Below are 24326 nucleotides of genomic sequence, written 5' to 3'. Positions count from 1 at the left end.
TTATATATATATATATATATATATATATATATATATATATATATATATATATATATATATATATATATATATATATATATATTTATTTATTTTTAATAAAATTCACACTTAATACAAACTCCAAACGTCGAAAAAGTCCATAACTCCGTAATTTTTTTTTAAAATTAGGATATATTTGATGGAACTAAAAAAGAGAAGGTAACATAAGAAATCATATTAACGTATTCATCTATATATTCTATTCTTTTATCTTATTATGGATTTTTTTTTTTTTTTTTTTTTTCTGCTCTTAATAAGTACTTACCAACGCGACGTCGCCTTGATAAACTTTATTCATCAAAAAAAAAAACTCAATTTCGCAAGTAACGAAAGCCAATTTAAAGCGACTTTCTCGACGTTGCTAACGTAAACACCGCCTCTAAAGACTAAAACTACTGCATACATAGAAACGCTGCGTTTAGGAACCGACTCTCACATCTGCTACAAGCCGATCTCAACGATCCAAATCTCCTCCCATTGATCGGGTGGTCTCAGGCTCTCAGTTGCCTCTGTTCCTCTCCTCTCCAACGACAATCGCACGAGACCTGTAGAAGAAGAAGCAGGAGCTACTTGGCTTAGCAATCACCCGCAATGGCCGCGATCTTAGCTCGGAAATCTCTTCAGGCTCTTCGCGCTCGCCAGCTCGTAAGAACTCTCCTGCTCTAACCATTTCTGTTTCCCTTTCTGATTGGTAGCCTAGAAAACGTCGTAAATCAAATCAAAACCTATTTCTACTAAGAGTAATACGAGTTTTTCTTTTCTTTTTGGTTTCTCTTTCCGAGTCGTTCGCTTAAGCTAGTGGAGTTATTCATTTTTGTTGTGATTTAATAAAGCATGAAACACAAAATCTGAAGCACAGACATTGCTTCTCCTCGGTTTTCTCGGAGACCAATAGGAGGGATTTTTATTTTATTTTTTCTAATTTTTTATTTCCTAGCTTCTAATTGTCCAGGCCATTGTATAAATTCCCTTATTTTTGTCTTGGGAATTTGAGTGATGATTTTATTTTGGTCTTTCTCTTTGTGGAATAAATTTAGTTTTCCATAACTAAGAAAATTATAGAAAGGAACGTTGGTACAGGTTTAGGTAAATTGATATGGTTATTGAGGAGCTATATAGGACAATATATATTCTGAAGTTCTGACTGTTTCTCTGACGTTTAGTTTCACAGATGGTAAATTTTTTATTCTTTCACAGATGGGTGTGATCATTTTCACCATGAAATTTATCATCATTATGCTTAGCATTCCTTGCTGTATCCATTATTGCCGTTAATGCTCTTGTCATTTTCTCACCATCAAATTGATGTGATTATTTGAAGGACTTAACTTGGATTTATATATCCTTGTTGTCCCCTATTTGCTGTTGGATGTTACATAGCCTAATGCATTTTCCTCTTATCGTCATTGTTTTAGGCTGTTTCTGGGCAAGCATTGCAGGGTTCGCATCATTATCGGCTGCAGTTCAGTGCTCACCCATACTCCACCAAAATAGGTTGGTTTACTCTTTCAAGTCATATTTATGATTTATGGTATTAATTCAGATACGTAAAAAATAAAATCCATGCGAATTGTATCGATGGTGAGTTCATGTAAACCAAATAGAGAACTAGGGTAAAAGCCTTAAGCACTTAATGCTTAGGTTTTAGTATTGATGTACTATTTATAAGAATTTACAAAGATATACTGTGCCATGTATAAGGCATGATACACTGTCATAGGTTACATAAGGTAAGAATCATTCTGTTCTAGGAAAGTAAATATGGCAATATAGCCGTTGAGTTACAAGAGGAATGGTGCGAGAGAATAATGCTAGCTGTAGGTTTGATATGGAGAGGATATCCGATTATGTGTATGTTGGGGAAGATTGCCTTGATTCACGGCTGATTGGTCTAGGGTTTGTGTGCTGTCTGTGGAGGCGGCTGCTAGGGTTTGTGTGCTGTTTATGAGTGAAGTTGAGTTGGTTGAGGCGGCTGCTGAGTGGGATCCGGGTATGTGATGTGAGTTGACTATCATATCCTTAACAGTTCAAAGGTAAGCGTGTAAGTTATATGATATGAATAAACTTATATGGTTCATATTGCTGGTTTAAAGATAGTGATAGTTAATTCATTGTTGTGTAGTTGTTAGTCTTTATGTCAGGACCAGTTCTGATAGTGGAGGTGAGATTTTTATTTGGTTCTCAATTTTAAAAGAACTGTCTTGAGAGGTTTTTTTTTTTTTTAATAAGTAATAAACCAATTTCATTGAAAGCGTAAGGCGCCTCTAAGTATACATGAAGTATACAAAAGGAGCCATCTAACTAGAAAGAGCAAAACGAACAAGAAAGACACTAAAACTAATGAACAAGGGAGACACATAAGCCGTCGTCCAAAGATACAAAGTTTCAAAGAACATAAAAACAATTTCCCCCATAGTCCTCAAAGATTATATCATTCATTTCCTTCCATAAACACCAAAAGAGGCACGTAACACCATTTTCCATACCGCAGCACTCCTTGGCTTGCCAGAGGACGAACAACAGTCATACAGATCAATATCATGTCTAGGCATAACCAAGGACATCCCAAAACAACTGAAAAAAACACTCAAATTACCAAAAGCTACATTGCAATAAAGAAGAAGAAGGTCCACAGATTCCCCATTTCTCTTGCACATGCAACATGTGTCTATCACGATGACGTGCCGTCTCCTAAGATTATCCAAGGTGAGGATATTGCGTAGAGCCGCTGACCACACAAAAAAGGTTGCTCTTGAAGGAGACCGAGTCCGCCAAACACTCTTCCAGGGGAAGCTGCTACCTTCAGAAGAAGTTAGAGAGCAATAGAAGGATTTGACCTTGAACAATCATCTTTTGGAAGGATTCAACCACAGCTGATCTACACATCCTCTTCTCACTCTTATGGAATGCAACACCTGGAAAAAAGAGGCAAATGCATCTACCTCCCAATTATGTGCCGATCTAGTGAAGCTCACGTTCTACTGGTTGGAGCCGCGCAAAATTCCAAATTAGTTGCAATAGAGGCGTCCTTTGCACAAGCAAGACCATATAAATCAGGGGAAAGCTACCTTTAGAGCCAAAGGGGTAGTGAGAAAATAATGTTTTTTTTTTTGTTGGATCTAATAAGCTATCATAAAGCTTCTTTGCAAGTTATCTTAAACAACCTTGTCATTTATAGTTTGCCTACTGTCTTTTGAGGGAATTTCATCTATTGCCATACTGCATATACTATGTTATTTGATGTTTGTGGTTTGTGTATGTTTCTAATACACCAACTACAGAGGATGAAGAAAGAGAGCAACTAGCAAAGGAAATGTCAAAGGACTGGAGCTCTGGTATGAAGTACTTTTGGGAACATTTTTTTTTTCTTCCCTACTGGTTTAACTGATTTTCTACAATGTACCATGAATAGTCCTGATGCTTTCTGAGTAATTGCAGTTTTTGAGCGAAGCATAAACACATTGTTTCTCACTGAAATGGTTCGGGGTTTGATGCTGACGCTCAAATACTTCTTTGAAAGCAAAGTTACTGTAAGTGTCTTCCTACACCCATTGTCCAGCTTGCATTGCTAAAGCTATGATATAAATTTCCTAATTTTTGTTATGCAGATCAATTATCCATTTGAGAAGGGCCCTTTGAGCCCTCGATTTCGTGGTGAACATGCCCTACGTCGATACCCAACTGGAGAGGAACGTTGTATTGCATGCAAACTCTGTGAAGCGGTGAGAGTTAATTTTATTTGGTAGTTCTTGTAGGCTAAATCAATGTCAGTCGTAATATCTGGACTCCCGGGCTGGCTATGGCCAGTAACAGCCTGGTTATCTTAGATAGTGCCTAGAGGCCTAGTCCTGTCATTGCAAATTACTATTCCTGTTTGACATCTGAAACTTGAGTGGATTTTTGGCCAATTTATCATCTGTGCCATTCAAAGTTTTTGACTTTATGACACTTAATAATTTGCACACAAAATCTCAGTATGTGCGTGAAAACTTGAGGAGTTGGAGATCTAGATATGATGAGGCACATCCATTATTGAATAATGATACCATTATTATACCCTGCTGATCTGTAATAATTGTTGACTGCATTCAAAAACTTGTTCAAATCATGCCATGGTGAGGTATCCATATTTGGTTGATACATTGACCATGTCAGACTTTGCCAGAGTTAGTATGATGTGGAATCCAACTCGGAACTTGATAAATTTGATTTAATCTGCCCTTATATCTAAGAAATGATACCAGTCTTATACAAATGTCAGTAAAATCAACTAGCTGAAACAAATTTTTAAATTTTTTCTTTTGAACCTCGACCTGTTTATTTTAGGCTTATGGTGAATGGGTGGCATTAACCAATATTTAAATTCAGTCAACAATATGCATTCAAATGTCTGAGTTTCTGTTAAAATTTCTCTCAAGATGCATTCTCTAATCTAGGCATGAAAGTAGGATCTGAAGAATGATCAGGCTGGTATCACCTCTAATTTAATTTGACGTTTTAATCTCACAAGCAATTGTTGTTTATTAGATATGTCCTGCACAAGCAATCACAATTGAGGCAGAGGAGCGAGAAGATGGTAGCCGTAGGACTACTAGGTGAAGGATCTTGCTCCCTCTCCCCACTATTTCTCTCTCTCTCTCTCTCTCTCTCATATTTGTAGTTTTCCAGGTACGATATTGACATGACAAAGTGCATCTATTGTGGATTCTGCCAAGAGGCATGCCCTGTTGATGCCATTGTTGAAGGACCCAACTTCGAGTTTGCAACAGAGACTCATGAGGTTAGTATGCATACTTTCTGTAGAATCATGGCAGTTAATCCAATAATAAATTGAACTGATTCTTATATTCCTTCATTGTTACAGGAACTTCTGTATGACAAAGAGAAGTTGCTTGAGAATGGGGACCGTTGGGAAACCGAGATTGCAGAGAACCTCAGATCTGAAAGCCTCTACCGCTGAATTTTCCACCCATTATTTCTCCCTAGCTGATACTTGCATGTTCCTCTTTGGCAATGTGAAAAATAAATAGATCTGTCTCTGGATCTTGAATTTAACCAATGTAACTTGGTTTGTGATGTTGTTTTTGAATACATTCTAATATGATGGATAAATTAAAAATGCAAGGGAAACAGTTGCCTTTTGTAAAATCTTTTTGTTTTGGTTGAGCACCATTTGTAAAATTCTTGACATGTGAAATATTTCTTGAAGATCATGTAAGAGAAAAGGTGGACACAAGGGGAGTCCACCTAGACCTTTGATTTTGTTATATATGCTTCTTCTTTTTTGGTTCTCCTGAGCAATTGCTATGTGTGCTTTGGATTCCTTGGAGAACAGATATATATGAAGCTAAAGCAGCTCTTTTAGCTTGCATTAAAGTTAAGCGGAAGGTAATCTGGTTCTTCAAGGTAATGCTCTTGCCTCTGAATGTGCTAGAATTCAATGGAAATTTTTCTTATCTATTCCTGATTGGTCTAGCAAATATCAAACGGCTCCCTATCTCTTTTTGTTTTTGTTATTTTTATATTTTACTTGTAAAAAGAGAGGTCAATGTAGCTCCGTATCTCATAAAAAATTTATTCTACAAAAAAGAATGGTTCTTTAAATCCCGAGTGCGTGTTAGATTGATTAAAACTGTTTTGAAAAATGCATTTTCAGTAGGGTTTGCAGTTGAGAAAATGTTTTTTTTTTTTTTTTTAATTATTATTATTATCATTATTTTTTATGAAGCACAGTTTGTTATTTTGAAAAACTCAAACAGAAGTAAAGCTCTACTTGTATTAAAAAATTAAAAAGGAAAGTCGGGTGGCCGTGCAATCACCCAGAGCACTACAAGGGTGGCTAAGCATACACTTATTTATTTATTTAATTTTTTTTCAAATAATATGTTATATATGACCTCAACAAAAGTTAATCACCTATTTTGTCAAAATATTTATACAATATAGGAATAATACAAGTTTATTAAAGTGTTTATGTTTTAGTTTGTTAATGTATTTATTTTAAGAACAAAAACAAAAAATTTAACAAACATTGGTAGTGTGTTTATAAGAATTTTTTGTTTCATTGTATTTTACAACTTTTTCTTTGTTTTTTCTTAAATTTTTTGTCTACCAAAAGTCTATTAAAAATCCTCTTCCCTAAAGCACGTGGATTAAGTCATCGAATTAATTGATATTTTTTTTTATTGGATTTAAATCTTCCCTTACATCTCGTTTCTCATTTAGTTAGAAGGAATGTTACATATTATTCTCTTGTCCTCCTTTTATCCTCCCAAAATTGATGTGGCTCTTGAAATTACCATTGAATTTATGATAGATCATTATTGGATTTTGATCCAATGGTGATTTCAAGAGTCACATCAATTTTGGGATGACAAAAAGAGGACAAGGGGATGATATGTAGCATTCCTCGTTAGTTAGAACTTGATCTTATGTTTTTTTTTTTTTTTTTCATCCTAATTTAGTAAGGAAAAAAAAGGCTATAAATCAGATGAGAATGCTTTCAAATACAAGATGAGAAGTGACCCATTTAGCTAAAACATGTGCTCGATAATTGGCACAACGAGACACTTTCAAAACAATCCAGCTCTGAAATAAGATTAAACTTAACGAGAATAAAAACTTCGTTTTAAATTTTGGAGAAAAAAATTTCTCTATTAATATAGAGATATATTAGCTGCACAACAATGTTATGTCTAGCATTTTCATAAAAAAAAAAAAGATTGCTGGACACATCAGCATTGTTGTGTAAAAATTATGCAAATAACATATCTCTAATATTATTGTGGAACGCATTAATATTATTGTGCAAATAACATATATCATATGCATATATTAATAATATTAATGTCCGGAAGAATATATGTTAATTCCTAATTTGATGGAAAAAAAAAAATAGACCGATTCGGGCTGGGCCCGTTATGAAGTTGCCCTACCTTTTCATACACACGAACACCAATCAGCAATCGTCTCTACTGCCCGGCTGTCTGCTCCGTAGTCCTCAGAGCGGACCAATTTTTGGCGAATATATAGGGTAAGAGTGCCATTCGGCGAAACGCAGAGAATCCTGGACCAGAGATGGCGGAGGAAGTGATTCTCGGCTACTTAGCGAAGAACGAAGAAATCGCTGACTCAGGCGAGTTCGCAGCCAAACAGGGACTCAATCACGACGACATCGTCAATGTCATCAAGAGCCTCCACGGTTTCCGATACGTCGATGCTCAGGTGCTAAAAAGCTATTCTGCATTTCTATGCGATTGATGCATGCAATGGATTCGAGTTTGTTTTGTTTGTATTCAGGGGAGAGAATGAAAAAGTATGAATGAAATGCCTGAATTTGTATCTTAGACACGGCTGTGTTCTGTTTTTAGTCCTCTTGGCTCCCAATTTTAATTCAAAATTTTCGTGTATGTGTTCCTTTTATGGGTTTTCCAATTCCAATACATGAAGTCATGAACGTGTACATTGTGTCAATAATTCATACGATATGTCAGCATAATTAATGTGGGAGAGAATGATATAGAGTAATTTCATATAGATGTGCTGTAAGATAGTCTGAATAGCTGGTATGACGCTATGAAATTATTAGTTTTAGCTGCCCTTCATGTGCTTTGCTGGGTTACTTTTTGTTGTCCAATATTATCAGCTATAAATTTTTCCACATGGTTTCATGAATATAAATAAAATTTGACTGCTTCTGTGATTGGGAATCGTGCAGGACATTAAGAGGGAGACGTGGGTCCTTACCGATGAGGGGAATATGTACGCTGCTGCAGGATCACCTGAGGGGCAGCTGTTCTTTGCGATACCTGCGGAGGGGGGTATCCCGAGAGAAGAATTGCAAGTGAGTGCTCTTCTTATTTTGTACTTAGAAGTGCCTCGGTCATTGTAATGTATGTTCTGACAGGTGCTCCCATTTAAGGAAGTTTAGAGCTTATAGGCACTATGTACCGATTTTTTCATTGTAATGAAGTTTAAAAGGAGGATGCCCTGAGATTGGAGTGTGAATATCAGACCACTTCGTTAACATTTGTTGATTGTTATTATCTGTAATAATTTCTGTTTGTGAAGATTCATATGCTATTTGTAGGTGATCTTCTCTTGAAACTGATTTGTGGATGCAGAAAAAACTCGACCCATTGGTTTTCAAAATAGGTTGCGCCCAGGCGGCAAAGAATAAATGGGTGGATATGGGAAAACTAGTATCCAGAAAGGTATCACACTTGGAGTGCTTGAGTTAATTAAATTTGGAAACTTGCTATGTTCCTTGGGGGCTTTTTGTATTTGTCTTATAAAGTCCAGGACTAGTGATTGTATTTAAATTCTGTAGGCAGCTCCCATGGTTTTTCCTTTGTAGATTTTATTGCCCTTTTGGATTTTACAGTTTATTTTTCTAGAGTAACTATGTAGACTTCCTTTGTGTCCTTTCCACTATTTCCTCAATATGTTTTTTTTTTCTTCCTAAAGCTACTGGTCATAAGTCACTGACTCATTTTGGTCCAATTCAGATGCAATAGTATACAACCATATCATGCCTGAATCTCCTTGCTGTAATTTTCATAACTTCACCTTTTCTCCCACTTGTGCATAATAATCATGCTTATAAATATTTGAAGAAAGGGTAGAGGTCCATATGTAACCTATGCTACTATTGTCATATGTGTGACATGTTATGAAAACTAAATTATATTCAGATTCAAGGTACTCTACCCAATGTATACTCAATGGGCAAACAAGTTATGTGATGGTGGACTTCCGGCTTCCCTTTGCTTCAAAAGCTTAAAAATTCTAATTATTTTGAATTTTCAATTTGGGTGCCCGGAAGTTTGTTTATTTAGGATGCTAACTTATTTAATTTCTTTCTATAGGTCGAACATGTGGAGGATAGGGTCAAAGATTTACTTCTACAGATAAAAGATGGACAGGTGAATTCTTTTTTTTTTTTTTTTTTTTTTTTGAAAAAGAAGAAAAAGAATCCAAAAAGAATCCACTACAAAGAATTCGATCAATTGATACACTTTGTTTTCCTTCTTGGATGCTAATAATATTATTTTCTTGCTTTAATTAAGATGAATATCAATACCACTAATGTTAACCTATACTAGATTTCGTGTTAAGTTTCGGGTATACAAGTGTGGTAGGACCAAAAGAGCTAGTTGTATGGTAGTACAATGTGGTATTGTGCTTGTTATTCACTATTAAGAATCTCGCCAAATATTGCAAAATGGATGTAGTAGAGTATTAATTCAAGTATGGGCTATGCCAGTTTAAATATACTCATAAAAATATAAGTGCACATCTCATTTAATTGATCTATGCTTATAATTCTCCTATTAATGGTCCCCCCCCCCCCTTTTTTAAGTCTTGTAGCTGAGCATGTATCATCCCTTTATTTCGTCCCTGGATTATATAATTAGTGATGGTGATGGTTAGGAAAAGACCAATCCAGTAATTAACCCTACTGAGATGATGGGTTCTGCAATGTGTAAATGTGGTATGGGTGGAGATGGAATTTTGTGTGTACTGTAAAGCCTTTTAAATTGTGGTGGGTCCTCATCAGAAGGGGTGGCATTTGGTTCAATGTTAAAAAAAGATGGCGATGTGTGTGTATGTGATGTGGTGGAATTTAACCATTATTACAAAAAGATGGACCATCAGGTTTCACGAGTAAACAAATGGCTGGATGTGGGGGGTTTTTGATAGTTAACTTACTCTTCTTTAATTTGACGCAGAATTGAGATCAGAGGCAGTGTATTGTGGTATTTTGATCTCTCTGTCTCAGTTCGTATGTTTGTGTGTGCGCCATTACCAACTCATGTTTGTGTTGGCTTGGCAAGAATATTTCCTTCCCAAGATGGGTCTTGACAGGGCCTTCACTTCCTGTCCATTCCTATGATATGATGGTTCTTGTTCATTCTCCTTTTTGTGTAATGGGAAAACTACTCATCAGAAATTTTTTCCTTTCTGTGATTCCAGGTTATTGACCAAGATGATATCAAGGCTCTCAAAGGAAGAAAGCTTATTGCCACACAGTAATAATCATGTTTTTCCAATTTTGGTTTCTTCATTGTTGGGGGTGGGGGGTTTGTTTTGGGCTTTATTTTCTTCTTTTCTTGTTTAACCATTTAGTATCCATGGCGGTAAGCTTAAACCATATTCAGGTTGGTTTTACTTGTACTATCATGCTAAAGAAGTTTGCATGTACTTATTGTCTATATTTTTGAATTACTTGTTTTCTAGGACATGGAATGGCTACTCAGTGAAAAAGGGTCCTAATTATGCTCCACAAAGAAAGAAATTTGCCGCTGATTTGACTCGCGAGATGCTTCAGAGGTATAACATATGCTTGAATTTTAGAAGGAAAAAAGTATGAATTATAAATGATAATTAGCAGAGATTAATGGTAATTATAAGGCTGGATTTATTGCTGCAGTTATATTGCCCTTCTCATAAGTCGTGTCATGACTTTCTCCCTGTTTAATGTAACATTGAACTGGCCAAAACTTTTAGGCGGTACTGGCTAAGTCTGAACAGTTATCAACAGCTTTGGCATATAAAATCAGATGCATGATATCATTTTTTTTTCTTGCAAGGAAAATAGACAATTCCCCACTTGTAGTGGGAATGCAAGAAAATCTGAATTTGAAATTGTTCTTACAATGTTTCTGTTCTTTCTGTCGTATTTCTCAGGCTAGTCATGTACATAAAGGCACCGTTTAATATGGTTATTATGATATTCGTGTCTTACCTGTTCTTACATGCATGATGTGTTCAGGATTCTACCTTACTGTTTCTTTCTTCTTGTTGTTTGTGTGTGTGTTGGGGGTTAAGTAACTACTATCTTACTACATATGTACTCTGCACCCTGGGAGCAAGTCTATCTTCTGAGGTTAAAGATTATCACACCAGGGAATGTAACTTGCTAGTGGTTCCTGCCCTTCTATTTTTAGGACGTTGTGTGTATTCTTTTGCCATATGCATTTTATCTTGGTGACATCTTTTTGTGGTGTTTTGTGCAACTTAGTGGCGAATGGAAGAACTCAGAGTTCAAAGAGTACAACTTCAATGCAAAAGGTGCTGCTATTGAAGGTGGTCATCTTCATCCACTGAACAAGGCAAGAATATGCTTTTCTTTTTATATATACTTCTCTTCCTTCCATTCAAATCTAATAAATACCAAATTGGTAATATTATACATTTCCTGTGAGGCAACAGTGACAATTTGCTGGGAACCGTGTAAAAGAATTTGAGAGAACAATAATATCAAAACAAAGTTGATGAAGATAGCTACATCCTCAAGTTTTGTGTTTGATTTGGTTGAATTTGTAATTGTTTCTTGTTTATTTATTATGCTTTGGAAAAAGCAGTGGGTTTGAGTTTTTGGTGGGTTGATTAAGTGGCATCAGTGATGCAAAAAAATCACTTGGTGACAGATATTCTTTTTACAGCACTGCTTCAGGGCACGATATGAAGTTAATTAGTTAATTGAAAAATATATATTCTTATGTACTTCTTAATCAATGTTTTGTTTAAAAGATATTATAACAAGCACCAAGAGTTTTTCTCTTATAAAAAAAAAAAAAGGCACCTAGAGTTTTAAAAACTTATCTTAAACTAATTCAGAAGCAATAATAGATAGTAAACGCGTTACTCCAGAAATGATGTTTAGAGTATGAATTAACTACTATCTACATTTGTTTAAGGAGCATTGCAGTTCTTGAAAAATTAGGGAATGATAAGATGGTAACTTTAGTTATTTATGTTTTAATTGACCTTTAGCTTGAAAGCAAACTAACAAGCATCAAGAGGTTTAAACATGGCTAAAACTAATTCAAACACAATAATAGGTAGCAGAGGAATCATACACCACACAATGATGCTTAGATTATGAATTTATTACTAACTAGCATGTATATGATTCATAAGTATCCTTAAAATACCATCAATTTCATAAATTAACCTGCTATCCTTCAAAGAAAAATAAAGCCAGGAACCCGGCTTTTAGATCTTTTCCTTTTCAATTTTGACCTCAGGAAGTCAGGATATTGTTATTATTCATATGATACAATTGAATGGCTCCCAATTTTCAGGTTCGACATCAATTGAGGATGATTTTTCTTCAGATGGGGTAAGACCTGATTTTTGTAATGTCCCACACATTTGTGTTTTGGCATCATGTCTGTTTTTAGGGTTGTCATTTTTATTTTGTTGCGTATTCTATTGGCTGCAGGTTTGAGGAGATGCCTACAGACAGATTTGTTGAGAGCAGGTAGCTGTTTTTGCCTTCTCTCATTGCAAACATATATTATCTCTATGATTAAACTGTTAATTTGCACTTGTCATAAGAGGTTCCGCACTTGTACCTTTATATGGTCATTCTGAAGTTGAATTTTTTGTTAACTCAAGGACTGAGGTGGTACATGAATTCTTTGTCAAAACATATTTGTATAATTCTGAACGGTGGATGGTGTACACCAGATGCTGTATGATACATTCCTAAATGTGCATACTGTGTTTGAACATAATTTTCAAAAGCCTTTACAACCTCATTTTAGAGATATTCTCTTAGTAATGTAACAAGACCCAATATATATTCTTTAGAAGTTTTTTGGACTGGTGGCTCACACTTAAAAAGTTCCAATGAAATTAGTGTTCAACAGAAGAATGAACTTAGATTACTTAATTATTATTATTATTTAAAGAAAAAAAAAATCTATGCTTATGGGGTGAAATTAATGTTCTGCCAAATTTTTCTTCTCATATTTTCTTCCCTGGGTTTCTAGTTATTACATTTCCTTACTTGAAAGGTCCAATTTGCCAATGCACTCTTATACCTGTTTCTGTTTCATTTGCAGCTTCTGGAACTTTGACACCCTGTTCCAGCCGCAACAACATCCTGCCCGTGATGCACATGACACATTCTACCTGAAAGGTTTGTTGACTTGATTTCTTGAACTGCTACATCCGATTTCCAAATATTCATTTATTTATTATTATTATTATTATTTTAAAAAAAACATCTGGTTTCCTTCTGATTATCACTTGTCATTCACATGCAGCTCCTTCCACCACAAAGGAACTGCCTGAAGATTATGTTGAGAGGGTGAAGCGTGTTCATGAGTCTGGTGGTTATGGGTCCAGGGGGTATGACAATTTCATTTATATTTTTATTTGTTTTCAATCTCACTTCATTTCTGTAGCAAGTATGCAAGTGAAGCTTTTATTTTTCCACTCTTGCAGATATGACTATGATTGGAGCAGAGAAGAAGCAAACAAAAACCTTCTGCGAACGCACACAACTGCTGTTTCATCCAAGATGCTTTACTTGCTGGCCCAGGTGTAATACCATTTAAATGTTTGACTTTCTAAGTTCTCTTGATTTACTATTTACTTTGATCGTAAACTCAATTGACATCAATAGAAAAAGAAAGGGGGGGGGGGGGGGTGCGGTAAGAAGTTCTTATGTGCTATTTATTTGTTTGTTGCATATGTTTTCCCTTTTATAATCCCTTAGGCTGTATTCGTTTCAAGGAAAATCAAGGCAAGAATACAAATCCTGAAATCTTTAGTTTTAATACTGAGAAATATTTTTAGGAGAATTTTTTCACTCGCGATGTTATTTCTGGTGAAACAAACACATCCTTAGTGCAGCCATACGAACAGTACCTTACTGGCATTGGTAATTGCTTTTGCATCTAAAAGTATCACATCTAGAGCCTTGGTTCCTTGTTTGCTATGAGTCTACCTCCTTTTTCTTTCATTAATATTTTAGAGTTGAGATTTGGCTTATTCCAACACCCTAAATTAGTATGTGGCCAATTATATAAACCCCAATAAGCACCACATGTTTTATTTTTTCCCTGACATTAAAGTGTCTATATTTTGAATCCTGTGTTAGCCATTACTCGAAAGAATAATGGTAACGGTTTAAGTAGCCATTGTTTTCTGCTTCAATAGATATTTGTTTTTGTAATTGTTTTTCTTTCTTGAATGTGTGCAGAAACCTTTTACTCCCAAAAGATACTTCTCTATAGATCGTGTTTTTAGAAATGAAGCAGTAGATCGAACTCATCTTGCAGAGTTCCACCAGATCGAAGGTATTGGCAAGCTGATAGATGTGTGATGGGGTAAACTATCATATAAAAAATTAAAAAATATTGGGGGTTGGGTTTGGGGTTGGAGTTGGGGTGTCCTTGGGTCTTCAATAGGATTTTAATTTGTTTTGTGTTGGCACAGTCTGTCATAATACTTCAACTTCAAGCCTATATTGAGAGTTCAAAGCATCTGTACAAGTTCTGACCTTCTTGATTCTGAAACTGTTAGTATCAACTCAATGTCTGATCCAGCCAAAACCAACTCAATGTTATTGTTGCAATAGAAGGGGTTTTCAGATTAGTCAGTCATGAAACTCTAGACTGGATTGAGGGTTCATAGCATCTGAATAAATGACCCTTCTTGTACTTTTGGCCCAACACCTGGATTCTGGACTTGGTCCAACCAAACTTTCTATTTTTTTATGTTTGGCTGGAATTATTTGTGGCGAACACATTGCAAAAAATGCTTGGTGTCGCTTCTCAGGTTGGGTAATTTTTCTGCTCAAGTTGGAACTTTTCCAGGCTGAGCACTAGGTGGTTTTCATGTTGACCTGAAGAACTTCCTGTATTCAGGTTAGGACTGTCAGAGCTCAGTCTGGACTCGTTGCACTGTCAGTTTTAACTTAAAACCTAATGGAAATTATGATATTTTGCTTTTCATGAAGTAATTACCTATTTGACTTCCGACTCTGATTTCAGGCCTGATATGTGATCGAGGACTTACTCTTGGTGACTTGATGGGAGTCCTGCATGACTTCTTTTCTCGTCTGGGTAATTCACTGAGGTTTTGCTGTAAATGCAATTTATGCACTTAATGTTGAATAATTAGCACCGATTTTTTCTTCTAAAAAAAATGAAGCTAGGTGGTTTTCTTGCATATATAAACTATTGCTGCTTATAGTTGACATGGATAATTAACTACCGAAAAGGGTATTGTGAATTTGTGATGTTGGGGGCACTGATATAATGAAAATTCTGACATTTTCAATCCCATCTCCTGTGTCCAGGCATGTCCAAGCTGCGTTTCAAGCCTGCTTATAATCCATATACTGAACCTAGCATGGAGATTTTCAGGTAATGAATTATGAGTTTCTCTAATAAGGCTATTTCATCTTTAGCTATGAGAAAATTCATAAAATATCCTTTTTTGTTTCCAGTTATCACGAAGGCTTTGGGAAATGGGTAGAGGTTGGAAACTCTGGCATGTTTAGACCTGAAATGCTGCTTCCTATGGGATTACCAGAAGATGTTCGTGTTATTGCATGGGGCCTTTCCCTTGAAAGGTAAGAAAAATTTGTTATTAATTAAAGAGTGAGTAAAAATTGTTGAATAGAATATCTTGAATCATGTGCATGAAAATTCAATACGAATTCAGGGAAAGTATAGAACAAGCTCTTTTTATGCAATATTGAAACAATATTGACCTTTTTTTCTCTATATCAACCAGACCAACTATGATCCTGTATGGCATTAATAACATCCGGGATCTATTCGGGCACAAGGTATTACTATATGCTGTCTCTCTTCTGGCTATGAGGTCATATTATCTTAATAATGGATTTAGTTCATTCATTTGTCTCTTGTTTTTCGCAGGTGGATCTTGGTCTCATCAAGATAAATCCTATATGTGGTCTAGGGGTTTGATCAAGTGATGTTTCTATGTATTTCTGTTACAAAATGGTCGACATTTAGTTAAGTCATGGAGAAAAACTTGTTCATCAGCACAAAATCTGCCCAGGCCTTTTATATCATTGAGTTAGCTTGATTTGATTCATTTTCTTTCTCACACACCTTCTTGTTTTCAAGTGGAGTCATTAGTTAAAGGCTGTGATTTTAGTGAGGCACAGTGCAAATGAGAATTACATGCATTTTGAACATATCTGTTTAATAGACTAGGTTGGAGAAAAACTGTCCGCACTACTCTCTTGCTTTAAGTTAGGTCCCTTAGAATATAATCCCATTTCCGGCATTTTTATGTATTCTACTTTGTGATGTTCCAAAATATTGCCAATTTAAAAAGTTTAGGCTTGAATTTGATCATTGTCCTATTATGCCATTTGCTTTTTTTAAAAAAATCAATTATTTTGATATATTTGCTTGAGTTATGAGGAAGTGAAGGCTTTAGAACTTATACATTTGTTTTTTGCAAGACAATCTATTAAAAAAAGGTTAAGGGGGATATAGCTTCATCGTAAGCATTAAGTCTTGATATTTACATGTTGGATTCTCTAAATTTATAGATATGGTCCATAGATGGTCTATTTTATAATTAAAAAATTGTATATCATTTGTTACAAGGTTAGTGAGGACAACTTGATCAATTAGTTTCCAATAGGAAAGAAGCGTGTCATTGTGATTGATAGATGTTATATGTGCAAAATGAATGAGGAGTCTGTGGATCACCTTTTTTTCCATTGCGAGGTTGCCGCGCTCCATGGAATGCAATCTTAGTTGCTTTAGTCTGTCTTGGGTTATGCCTCTTCGGGTGGTAGATTTATTTGTTTGCTGGTGGACGGGTGGTCGCTCTCGGAGTGCGGTCATGTGGAAGATGGTTCCTTGTTGCCTTTTGTGCTGCTTGTGGAGGGAACGCAATGATAGACACTTCGAAGACAAAGAAAGAACCATTGAGGAACTCGTTTCCTTTTTCTTTCATTTTTTGTTCTCTTAGACGACTGCATTCCTTGCGCCTTTAATGATTAGTTTTAATGATTTTCTTGTTTTGTTTTCTTCTTCTTCTTAGATGCCTTTGTTGTATACTTCCTATGTACTTGATTGCGCTTTGCACTTTTTAATGATATTTCTCTTATAAAAAAAAAAAATTAGTTTCCAATAGGCTTGATCAACTTGTACAATCTTCTCCTAGCCTGCATGGGGAAGGAGATAGGATGGAAGATCGGTTCATCTGTGGGGACGATGGAAGAGGTGGATGTCAATGATGAAGAAGCTGGTTTGGTGGAATACCTCCGTTTGAAAATTAGTTTGGATATTTCCAGGCCATTGGCACGCAGTCGTATGCTCCATCTCCGAATTGGATCTACATGGGTGGGCTTCAAATATGATAAGCTTCTGAAATTCTGTTTCCAATGCGGAGTTATTCATCATGGGAGATTTGGCTTGACAAAACGGGAGATAAGAAGTTAGGATCAAAGGGGGTGATGCTCCCTATAGGCATTGGCTGAGGGTAAATTTCCCGACGAAGAGAGGTCCAGGGAGAGTTTTCAAACTAACTAGACATGATGCTATTCAGTTGGGCATGGAAGAAGATGCTTGTTCTTGTACCAGAAAGCAGTCGGCAACGAGTCAGAAGGATGACTCACTGTCGTTAAAAGTCGGTGAGTCGACTGGTGCAAAAACCATGCATACGTTACGGAATTCAAAGCTGTTGATTCTAGAGAAGGCCAATATGGAAACCATGCATACGTTACAGAGCAATATTGATGGGCAAGGTTTAAAGAGGGACGACTAGCGTGGTAACGTAAAGAAAGAATCGCGTAATAAATGAAAGAAGGCGCAAGCTAGGGGTGGAGAATTTAAGGTTGTAGTTTGGAAAGTAGTCGAAAAAGAAACTTCCAAAAGTCAAGGGCAACGAGGATCACGCAATCTGTTCGCAAATAATGATAGTAATGAAAAAGGGAGAGCTGCTGCCACGTGCCTTAACCAAACGTCCCCTACTGCTGCCACTTGCCTTAAACATACACTCCCTATGGAAAGTGTCAATGAAGTAACGGAAGGGGAGACAGGTGGCAAAAACCCCACTAAATATTTGGGCCACTGGGACTCGGGATTAGGCTGCATGGTTTGAGAATCAGTTGAAGCAGGTCTCGTGGATTTAGCAAAAGATCTAGTAATAGGAAATTATTTTCCATGTGTTATTCACCCACAGATGCACTCCTCTACAACAATTTCTAAAAGTGGCAACTCACCTTCTAGTTCGAAAGTTTTGGGCAGTGCCGGGCCTCCCAAGGCACTGCCCAAAACAGAGGTAAAACAGAACTTTTCTACTCCGAGTGTTTATATAAGATGGAAGAAGCGTGCTCGCCAGTCTCAAGCTTGCAATAATCAGGCAATACCAGATGGGTCAATGGAAGGGAAGCAGAAGGGAAAGTCTCCAGCTCATGGGGGGGATGATTATCCTTCTAAGAAAGATAGGAAAACGGTGGAAGGACATAGGTACTCGTTGAAGATACAGGCAGAGGTTGTGGCACAACCTTACCCATCCAAATGATTCTACTTAGTTGAAACTATCGAGGGCTTGGGAACCCTCGGGCAGTTCGTACTCTCACCCACCTGGTGAGAACAAAGAAACCTGATTTGGTTTTCATTATGGAAACCAAACTATTGAGTCAGAATGCAGATTTCTTAAAGAATAAATTGGGGTTCTCTAATCAATTTATGGTGGACAGTAAGGGCAGAAGTGGGGGACTGATTTTACTCTAGCATTCTATGGTCAATGTGGACATTCAAAACTACAGTCGCCGGCATATTAACGCTGTTATCCAGCGCCGAGATGGTGAGATGTTCTGGATGCTGATTGGCTTTTATGGCCACCCGGAGACTGCTCACAGGGATGAGGCTTGGGCCCTGCTTCGCCACTTGTCTCATTTAACGCGTATTCCGTGATTATGCCTGGATGATTTTAACGAAATCCTTTCGAACGGGGAGAAACTGAGTGGTCCTCCCAGACCTAACACTCAGATGGCTGATTTTTCGAAGAGCAATAAAGGATAGTGGATTGCATGATCTGGGGTTCAATGGACCTCAATTCACTTGGAGCAATGATCAAAGCGGCAATGATTTTAATTGTGAAAGACTGGACCGAGTGTTGGCAAATAATTATTGGTCTCGGGTTTTCAATGTGGTGAATGTTGAAGTGTTGCCGAGACATTGCTCGGATCACAACCCCCTGTTGGTCACACTCTCGACGTCACAGGATATAAAATGGCAGAAATCCAGGACGTTTAGGTTTGAAGTAGGATGGTTGAAGCACAAGGACCATAAGGATTTAATAAAACAGGCTTGGAGGATTATTCCGAACCAGACAAACAAATGGAGGACACTTTAGTCAAAGTTAAATGGGTGCAGGAAGACTCTTAAGGTTTGGGTCCGAAAACAAAATAATGAAACTGTTGTCCAGGTGCAAAACAAGCTAGTTGAACTCCAAGTCCTTCTAGCTCAGGATCCTCCTGCGTTGTTTGAAGAAGAAGATCTTGTTAAAGCAGCTCCGAACGACCTCATGGCAGAGGAGGAGATGAAATGGAAACAGCGTGCAAAAGTATCATGGCTCAGAGAGGGAGACCGAAACACCAAATATTTTTCACGTGTGCCAATTAAAGAAATAGACAGAATCAGATAGTGGAGATCAAAGACATGCATGGAACTCAATGCACAACTCAGGAGGACATTGAGATGGGTTTTATTCACTATTTTCACATGGGATGCTTTGGACATGGAACCATGTGTGGAAACGCTGGAATGCAAGGTGACTACCGAGATGAACAACAGGTTGCTGGCCGAATTCACAGTGGAGGAGATCACCAGTGCTCTTAACCAAATGGCACCAACTAAGGCCCCGGGCCCACACGGGTTTTCAGCTTGTTTCTATCAACATAATTGGGGCACTATTCATGGTGAGGTTTGTAATGCAATTCTACATTTTCTAAATTCTGGTGATATGGATGTGAAAATAAATTCTACTTACATAGCTCTTGAGCCAAAAATTGTATCTCCTACTAGTGTGTCGGACTTCCGACCCATCAGTCGATTTAATGTTATTTACAAGCTCATTTCAAAAGTTCTAGCAAACCGCCTTAAGCTTGTGCTTCCAAAAATTATATCATATATGCAGAGTGCCTTCATCCCGAGGCATTTGATCACAGACAACATCATTGTCGCTTATGAGACTCTACACTCCATGCAAAATCACATGTGGAACAAAACAGGATTCATGGGCCTAAAGCTGGACATGAGCAAGGCGTATGACAAGGTGGAATGAAGTTTCTGGAGACAGCCATGCAAAAGTTGGGTTTTGCTAACAGTTGGATCAAGCTCATTATGGCATGTGTGTCATCGATCTCCTATTATGTGCTTATAAATGGAAATCCAATGGGAAACATCAATCCTTTGAGGGGACTCCGATAGGGCGACCCAATATCACCTTATTTATTTCTATTGTGTGTAGAGACGTTGAGCTCATTACTTTTCAAAGTTGAAAATAAGGGATTCGTCACAGGAGTGCCAACATCCCCAAGAGGGCCTCGTTTAAGCCACATGTTTTTCGCAGATGATAGCTTGCTTTTTTGCAAGGCTAACTCGGTTGAATGGCGAAGGCTCATCAAAATCTTAGAAGTCTACGAGGCAGGATCAGGGCAGAAATTAAACTTGCAAAAGACTCCTCTATTCTTTAACAGGAACACTTCCATAGCCCGAAAACAGGAGATTGTGCAGCTCTCTAGGATTTCGGAGGCCAGTCGCCTAGATACTTATTTGGGTGTTCTAGCTTGGATTGGCAAGAATAAAGGTCAAGCTTTTAAAGAGATTGTGGAGAGGGTGCAGAAAAAAACTAATAGATTGGAAGGTCAAGTTTCTATCCCAAGCCGAAAAGGAAATTTTATTGAAGGCTGTTGTTCAGGCCATTCCTACATACACTATGAGTGTTTTTCAACTTTCCAACTCTCTATGTTTGGAGCTAAACCGGATGATGCAAAATTTTTGGTGGGGTCATATGGAAAAGTTGTCCAAAATCCATTGGTGCAGCTGGGAGAAGCTAGGGAAGTCCAAAGCTATGGGGGGTCTTGGGTTTAGAGATCTCAGACTTTTCAACAAAGCCCTTCTTGCTAAATTAGGATGGAGGCTCCTTAACCAACGTTCTTCAATCACTGCCCAAATACTGAAGGCCAAGTACTTCCCTCATTTCGATTTTTTGGATTCGAATTTGGGGAACCGTCCTTCCTTTCTTTGGAGGAGTATATTTGGTGCTAGAGAATTGTTGAAAGAAGGGTTGCTTTGGAGGGTGGGAGATGGTCGAAGCATAAAAGTTTGGGGAGATAGATGGTTGCCAACTCCTGTAACTCATGCTGTACAAACTCCCATTAACAACTTGGCAGACACTTCAATGGTAGAAATGTTGATAGATAAGGAACAGGGCTGTTGGAACTCTACCTTGGTTCGAAATATTTTTTCTTCGGTTGAGGTGGAGGTGATTTTGAACCTCCCATTAAGCCCCCTCTATTTCCCAGACAGGCTCACTTGGAAGGACACAAAAGATGGTGTTTTCTCAGTTCGTAATGCTTATAACTTGGGGGTCAAATTACAAGCAAACAGTAGAGGTCAAAGTTCCCATACAGGTCCAGGTAATGAAATCTGGAAATTCCTTTGGTCCCTTCATATCTCTAACCCGGTTAAAGTTTTTCTTTGGCGGGCTTGCAATAATCTTTTGCCCACAAAGATGAATTTGCTTCAAAATCGGGTGGTAGAGGAAGCCCTTTATCCTATATGTGGGAGGGAAGAGGAAGACACAGTACATGTCGAATGGAACTGTCCAGGTACATGTGATGTGTGGGGAGGTGATGCTTCAAGTTTTCAGAAATGTATATGGGACGGAAACAACTTCTAACAATTGCTCAGGTACGTAATGTTGAAATTTGAGAAGGATAGGGTGGAGCTTTTGCTGTCGTAGCTCGGGGAGTTTGGCTCCGTAGGAATAAATGGTTATTTGACGGCATCTTTCTTCACCCAAATGAAGTTTACAACTCGGCAGTGTTGTCCTCGGAGGAATTTCTGAACAGCAACAAGGCTCAACAAGATCCAGCCGATTTGGTACCCAGTGTCCAAATCCTGGTGCCTCCACTATGGCAACCCCCTTCGTTAGGTACCATGAAAATAAACCGGGATGCATCCATTAATGAGAAGGACAGTCGTGTTGGGTGGGCTTGGTAGCTCGGGATGTATATGGGGCTGTTTTGGGAGTTCAATGTTTAACAAGAAGTCTACGAGTGGACCCACAAACTGCAGATCGAGGCAATGACAGCGCTTTATGCGATGCAATTCAGCTTAGAGGTGGGTTTCTTTGATGTGGTGTTTGAAGGTGATGCTCAAGCAGTAATTAAGGAGATCGATTGACAGCCCCCACACCTATCCAGAATAGGGCATTTTATAAAGAGCATTACCTTAGAAAGGCAACAGTGTAGAAAGTCCAGCTTTGTTTATGCTCATATAAGTAAAAATGGGGCTGTCCATGTTCTGGCATGTGAGGCAACTTTTGGTAATGTAAATGAGACTTGGTTAAAGGATATTCCACGGAGTATCGCTCATATTGTAACTAGGGAATTAATCCCTAAATCCTAATTCTATTTGAGATTTTTTCAATGAATAAAAGCATGAAGTATCTGTTCAAAAAAAAAAAAAGTTTCCAATAGGCTTTAATTGAAAGGAGGTTTACAAATGTCATCTAGTAATAATGCCCGGAAACCAAAAGAATATAGCAACCTTATTTTTCGGTGTGCATTTTTTAAACTAATCTAGTCCACATTAAAGTGTCAATTATATCTGTCACGCCCCCGAGTCATGAGCTCGCCGGTTCTCTCCCTCTCCGGCTACCTGTTTCTCCGGGTCCCAGCTCTCGGATCCACCGGATCTATGGTGGATCGGGTTTCTCCTTCCTCCGATCTCTGTCTCTCCTCTCTCGACATCTTTCTCTCTCTCGATCTCCGGCTCCCACTCTCTTTGTCTCACTGTGTTCATGTGAGAAGAAAGAAAGAAGAAGAAAGAAGGAAGAAGAACTAAAAGAAGCAGGAAGAAGACTTAAGAAAAGAGAGAGAAAAGAAGAAATTAATAAAAGAAGGAACCAACTTGCCGTGTAAGTTGGTTTTTTTTTTTTTTTTTTTTTTTTTTTTTTTTTTTTTTTTAACTTGTTGCTTACTTACTTAATAAGTTTATTATTATTATTATTATTATTATTATTATTATTATTATTAATATATTGTGTCTAATAAAATATGGGGCATTACAATATCATTCACAATTTCTATAGGAGTTTCCTACAAAATGATTTACAGAAAATTTCTATATATATATATATATATCACAAGCAATTACTATTTTTTTCTACTCGACTCGACTCGACTCTATTATTACTAATGTCATGTTAATTATCAGGGTTTTGTGTATACACATCCAACAAATCTTTTAAGTTTTTAAAAATTGAATCACTTAAACTTTGTCCTCTAGAGAGGGACAAGGATCCTCTCCATTTCAAATAGAAATTTTCTCCATTTAGTTAAATAATGAGGGTATAGTTGTCTTTTTATATTTTTACAAAATGTGAAAAGATAACTATACCCTTATTTTTACATGATTCTCTCCATTTCAAATGGAGAGGATCCAAATTCTTTAGGGAGATTGTCAAAACTAAAAGTTTTTTTTTTTTTACTTTATTCTCGATAACATGCCATAGTAGAGGAAAATAAAATTTAAATTCATTTTCATTTTCTTAGACGTTTATTCTTTCTATTTTTCTCACAAGACAACATTCGAAAGATAAAAAAGAATATAGAATAAAACTTACTGCAAAATAATTGAAAAAATTACGAAAAAGAGGAGGGTGACAATTTATATCTAGTCTAAGACCATGATTTTCTCCATGGATAATAATATTAGGCCGTGTCTTGTTAGAATTTTGACTTGGGTAAACTAGTCAGCTTTAATTTATTAGAAAAAAATATGAATAGAGATAAATAAGAGACGGAAAAAAATAACATTTTTCATTATAATATGATATGCTTCAACCGTTCCTAACAACAAAACCATACGCAACAATGGAAATGTTTATTGATTATTCTCATAAAACCCACCAAAATCCACATTAAAATCAAGCAAAAAACCGCCGTGCCCGCCCCCAGCCGGTTCTCAGTTATAAATTTGTGGGTTAGATTTTTTAAAAACTTCATGCCCTTTCCTACTCTGCAGGGGAAAAAAAATTAAAAAATAAATCTAAAGGTGTAATTATTGTAAATAGTTTTTTTTCTAAAAAAAAAAATAAAAAAAAAATATTGTAAATAGTTGATACTTAAGAATCACCCTTAAGTTTCTTTCGGTTTTATTTTTTATTTTTTGCGGGGCGGGGCGGGTCTGGAGTATTTAAAAAATCCAACCTGCAAATTTATATCTGGACTTATCATATGTACCTATCTCACGTGA

At 37.0% G+C, this 24326-nt stretch overlaps 2 protein-coding genes across 2 annotated transcripts; both read left to right on the top strand.

The window, feature by feature from the left end:
• Positions 1 to 478: 478 nt before the first annotated feature.
• LOC133882737 (NADH dehydrogenase [ubiquinone] iron-sulfur protein 8-A, mitochondrial) lies at positions 479 to 5330 on the top strand. The gene is made up of 8 exons (XM_062321955.1): positions 479 to 684; positions 1455 to 1533; positions 3321 to 3374; positions 3478 to 3569; positions 3648 to 3761; positions 4567 to 4634; positions 4708 to 4819; positions 4904 to 5330. The coding sequence occupies exons 1-8, from the start codon at positions 631 to 633 to the stop codon at positions 4997 to 4999; spliced, it is 669 nt and encodes a 222-aa protein (XP_062177939.1). The 5' UTR covers positions 479 to 630; the 3' UTR covers positions 5000 to 5330.
• Positions 5331 to 6982: 1652 nt separating this feature from the next.
• LOC133882070 (phenylalanine--tRNA ligase alpha subunit, cytoplasmic) lies at positions 6983 to 16172 on the top strand. The gene is made up of 18 exons (XM_062321176.1): positions 6983 to 7263; positions 7757 to 7882; positions 8163 to 8252; positions 8907 to 8963; positions 10015 to 10070; positions 10279 to 10371; positions 11063 to 11153; positions 12129 to 12166; positions 12269 to 12307; positions 12894 to 12970; positions 13098 to 13182; positions 13279 to 13375; positions 14039 to 14135; positions 14832 to 14903; positions 15140 to 15206; positions 15290 to 15415; positions 15580 to 15634; positions 15726 to 16172. Exons 1-18 carry the CDS (start codon positions 7117 to 7119, stop codon positions 15774 to 15776), a joined length of 1464 nt encoding a protein of 487 aa, XP_062177160.1. The 5' UTR covers positions 6983 to 7116; the 3' UTR covers positions 15777 to 16172.
• The last annotated feature ends 8154 nt before the right edge of the window (positions 16173 to 24326 follow it).

Source organism: Alnus glutinosa, chromosome 11 (assembly GCF_958979055.1).
Source record: "Alnus glutinosa chromosome 11, dhAlnGlut1.1, whole genome shotgun sequence".
NCBI lineage: Eukaryota > Viridiplantae > Streptophyta > Magnoliopsida > Fagales > Betulaceae > Alnus > Alnus glutinosa.
Note: the sequence above shows the minus strand (reverse complement) of the source record. Positions and strands in the feature narration are given on the sequence as shown.

Coding starts and splice junctions, on each gene's coding strand:
- LOC133882737 (XM_062321955.1), top strand. CDS start 631: ATGGCCGCGATCTTAGCTCGGAAATCTCTTCAGGCTCTTCGCGCTCGC. Junction 685..1,454: donor CTCTTCGCGCTCGCCAGCTC/GTAAGAACTCTC, acceptor TCATTGTTTTAG/GCTGTTTCTGGGCAAGCATT. Junction 1,534..3,320: donor CCCATACTCCACCAAAATAG/GTTGGTTTACTC, acceptor CACCAACTACAG/AGGATGAAGAAAGAGAGCAA.
- LOC133882070 (XM_062321176.1), top strand. CDS start 7,117: ATGGCGGAGGAAGTGATTCTCGGCTACTTAGCGAAGAACGAAGAAATC. Junction 12,167..12,268: donor ATGATTTTTCTTCAGATGGG/GTAAGACCTGAT, acceptor TATTGGCTGCAG/GTTTGAGGAGATGCCTACAG. Junction 13,376..14,038: donor TGCTTTACTTGCTGGCCCAG/GTGTAATACCAT, acceptor GAATGTGTGCAG/AAACCTTTTACTCCCAAAAG.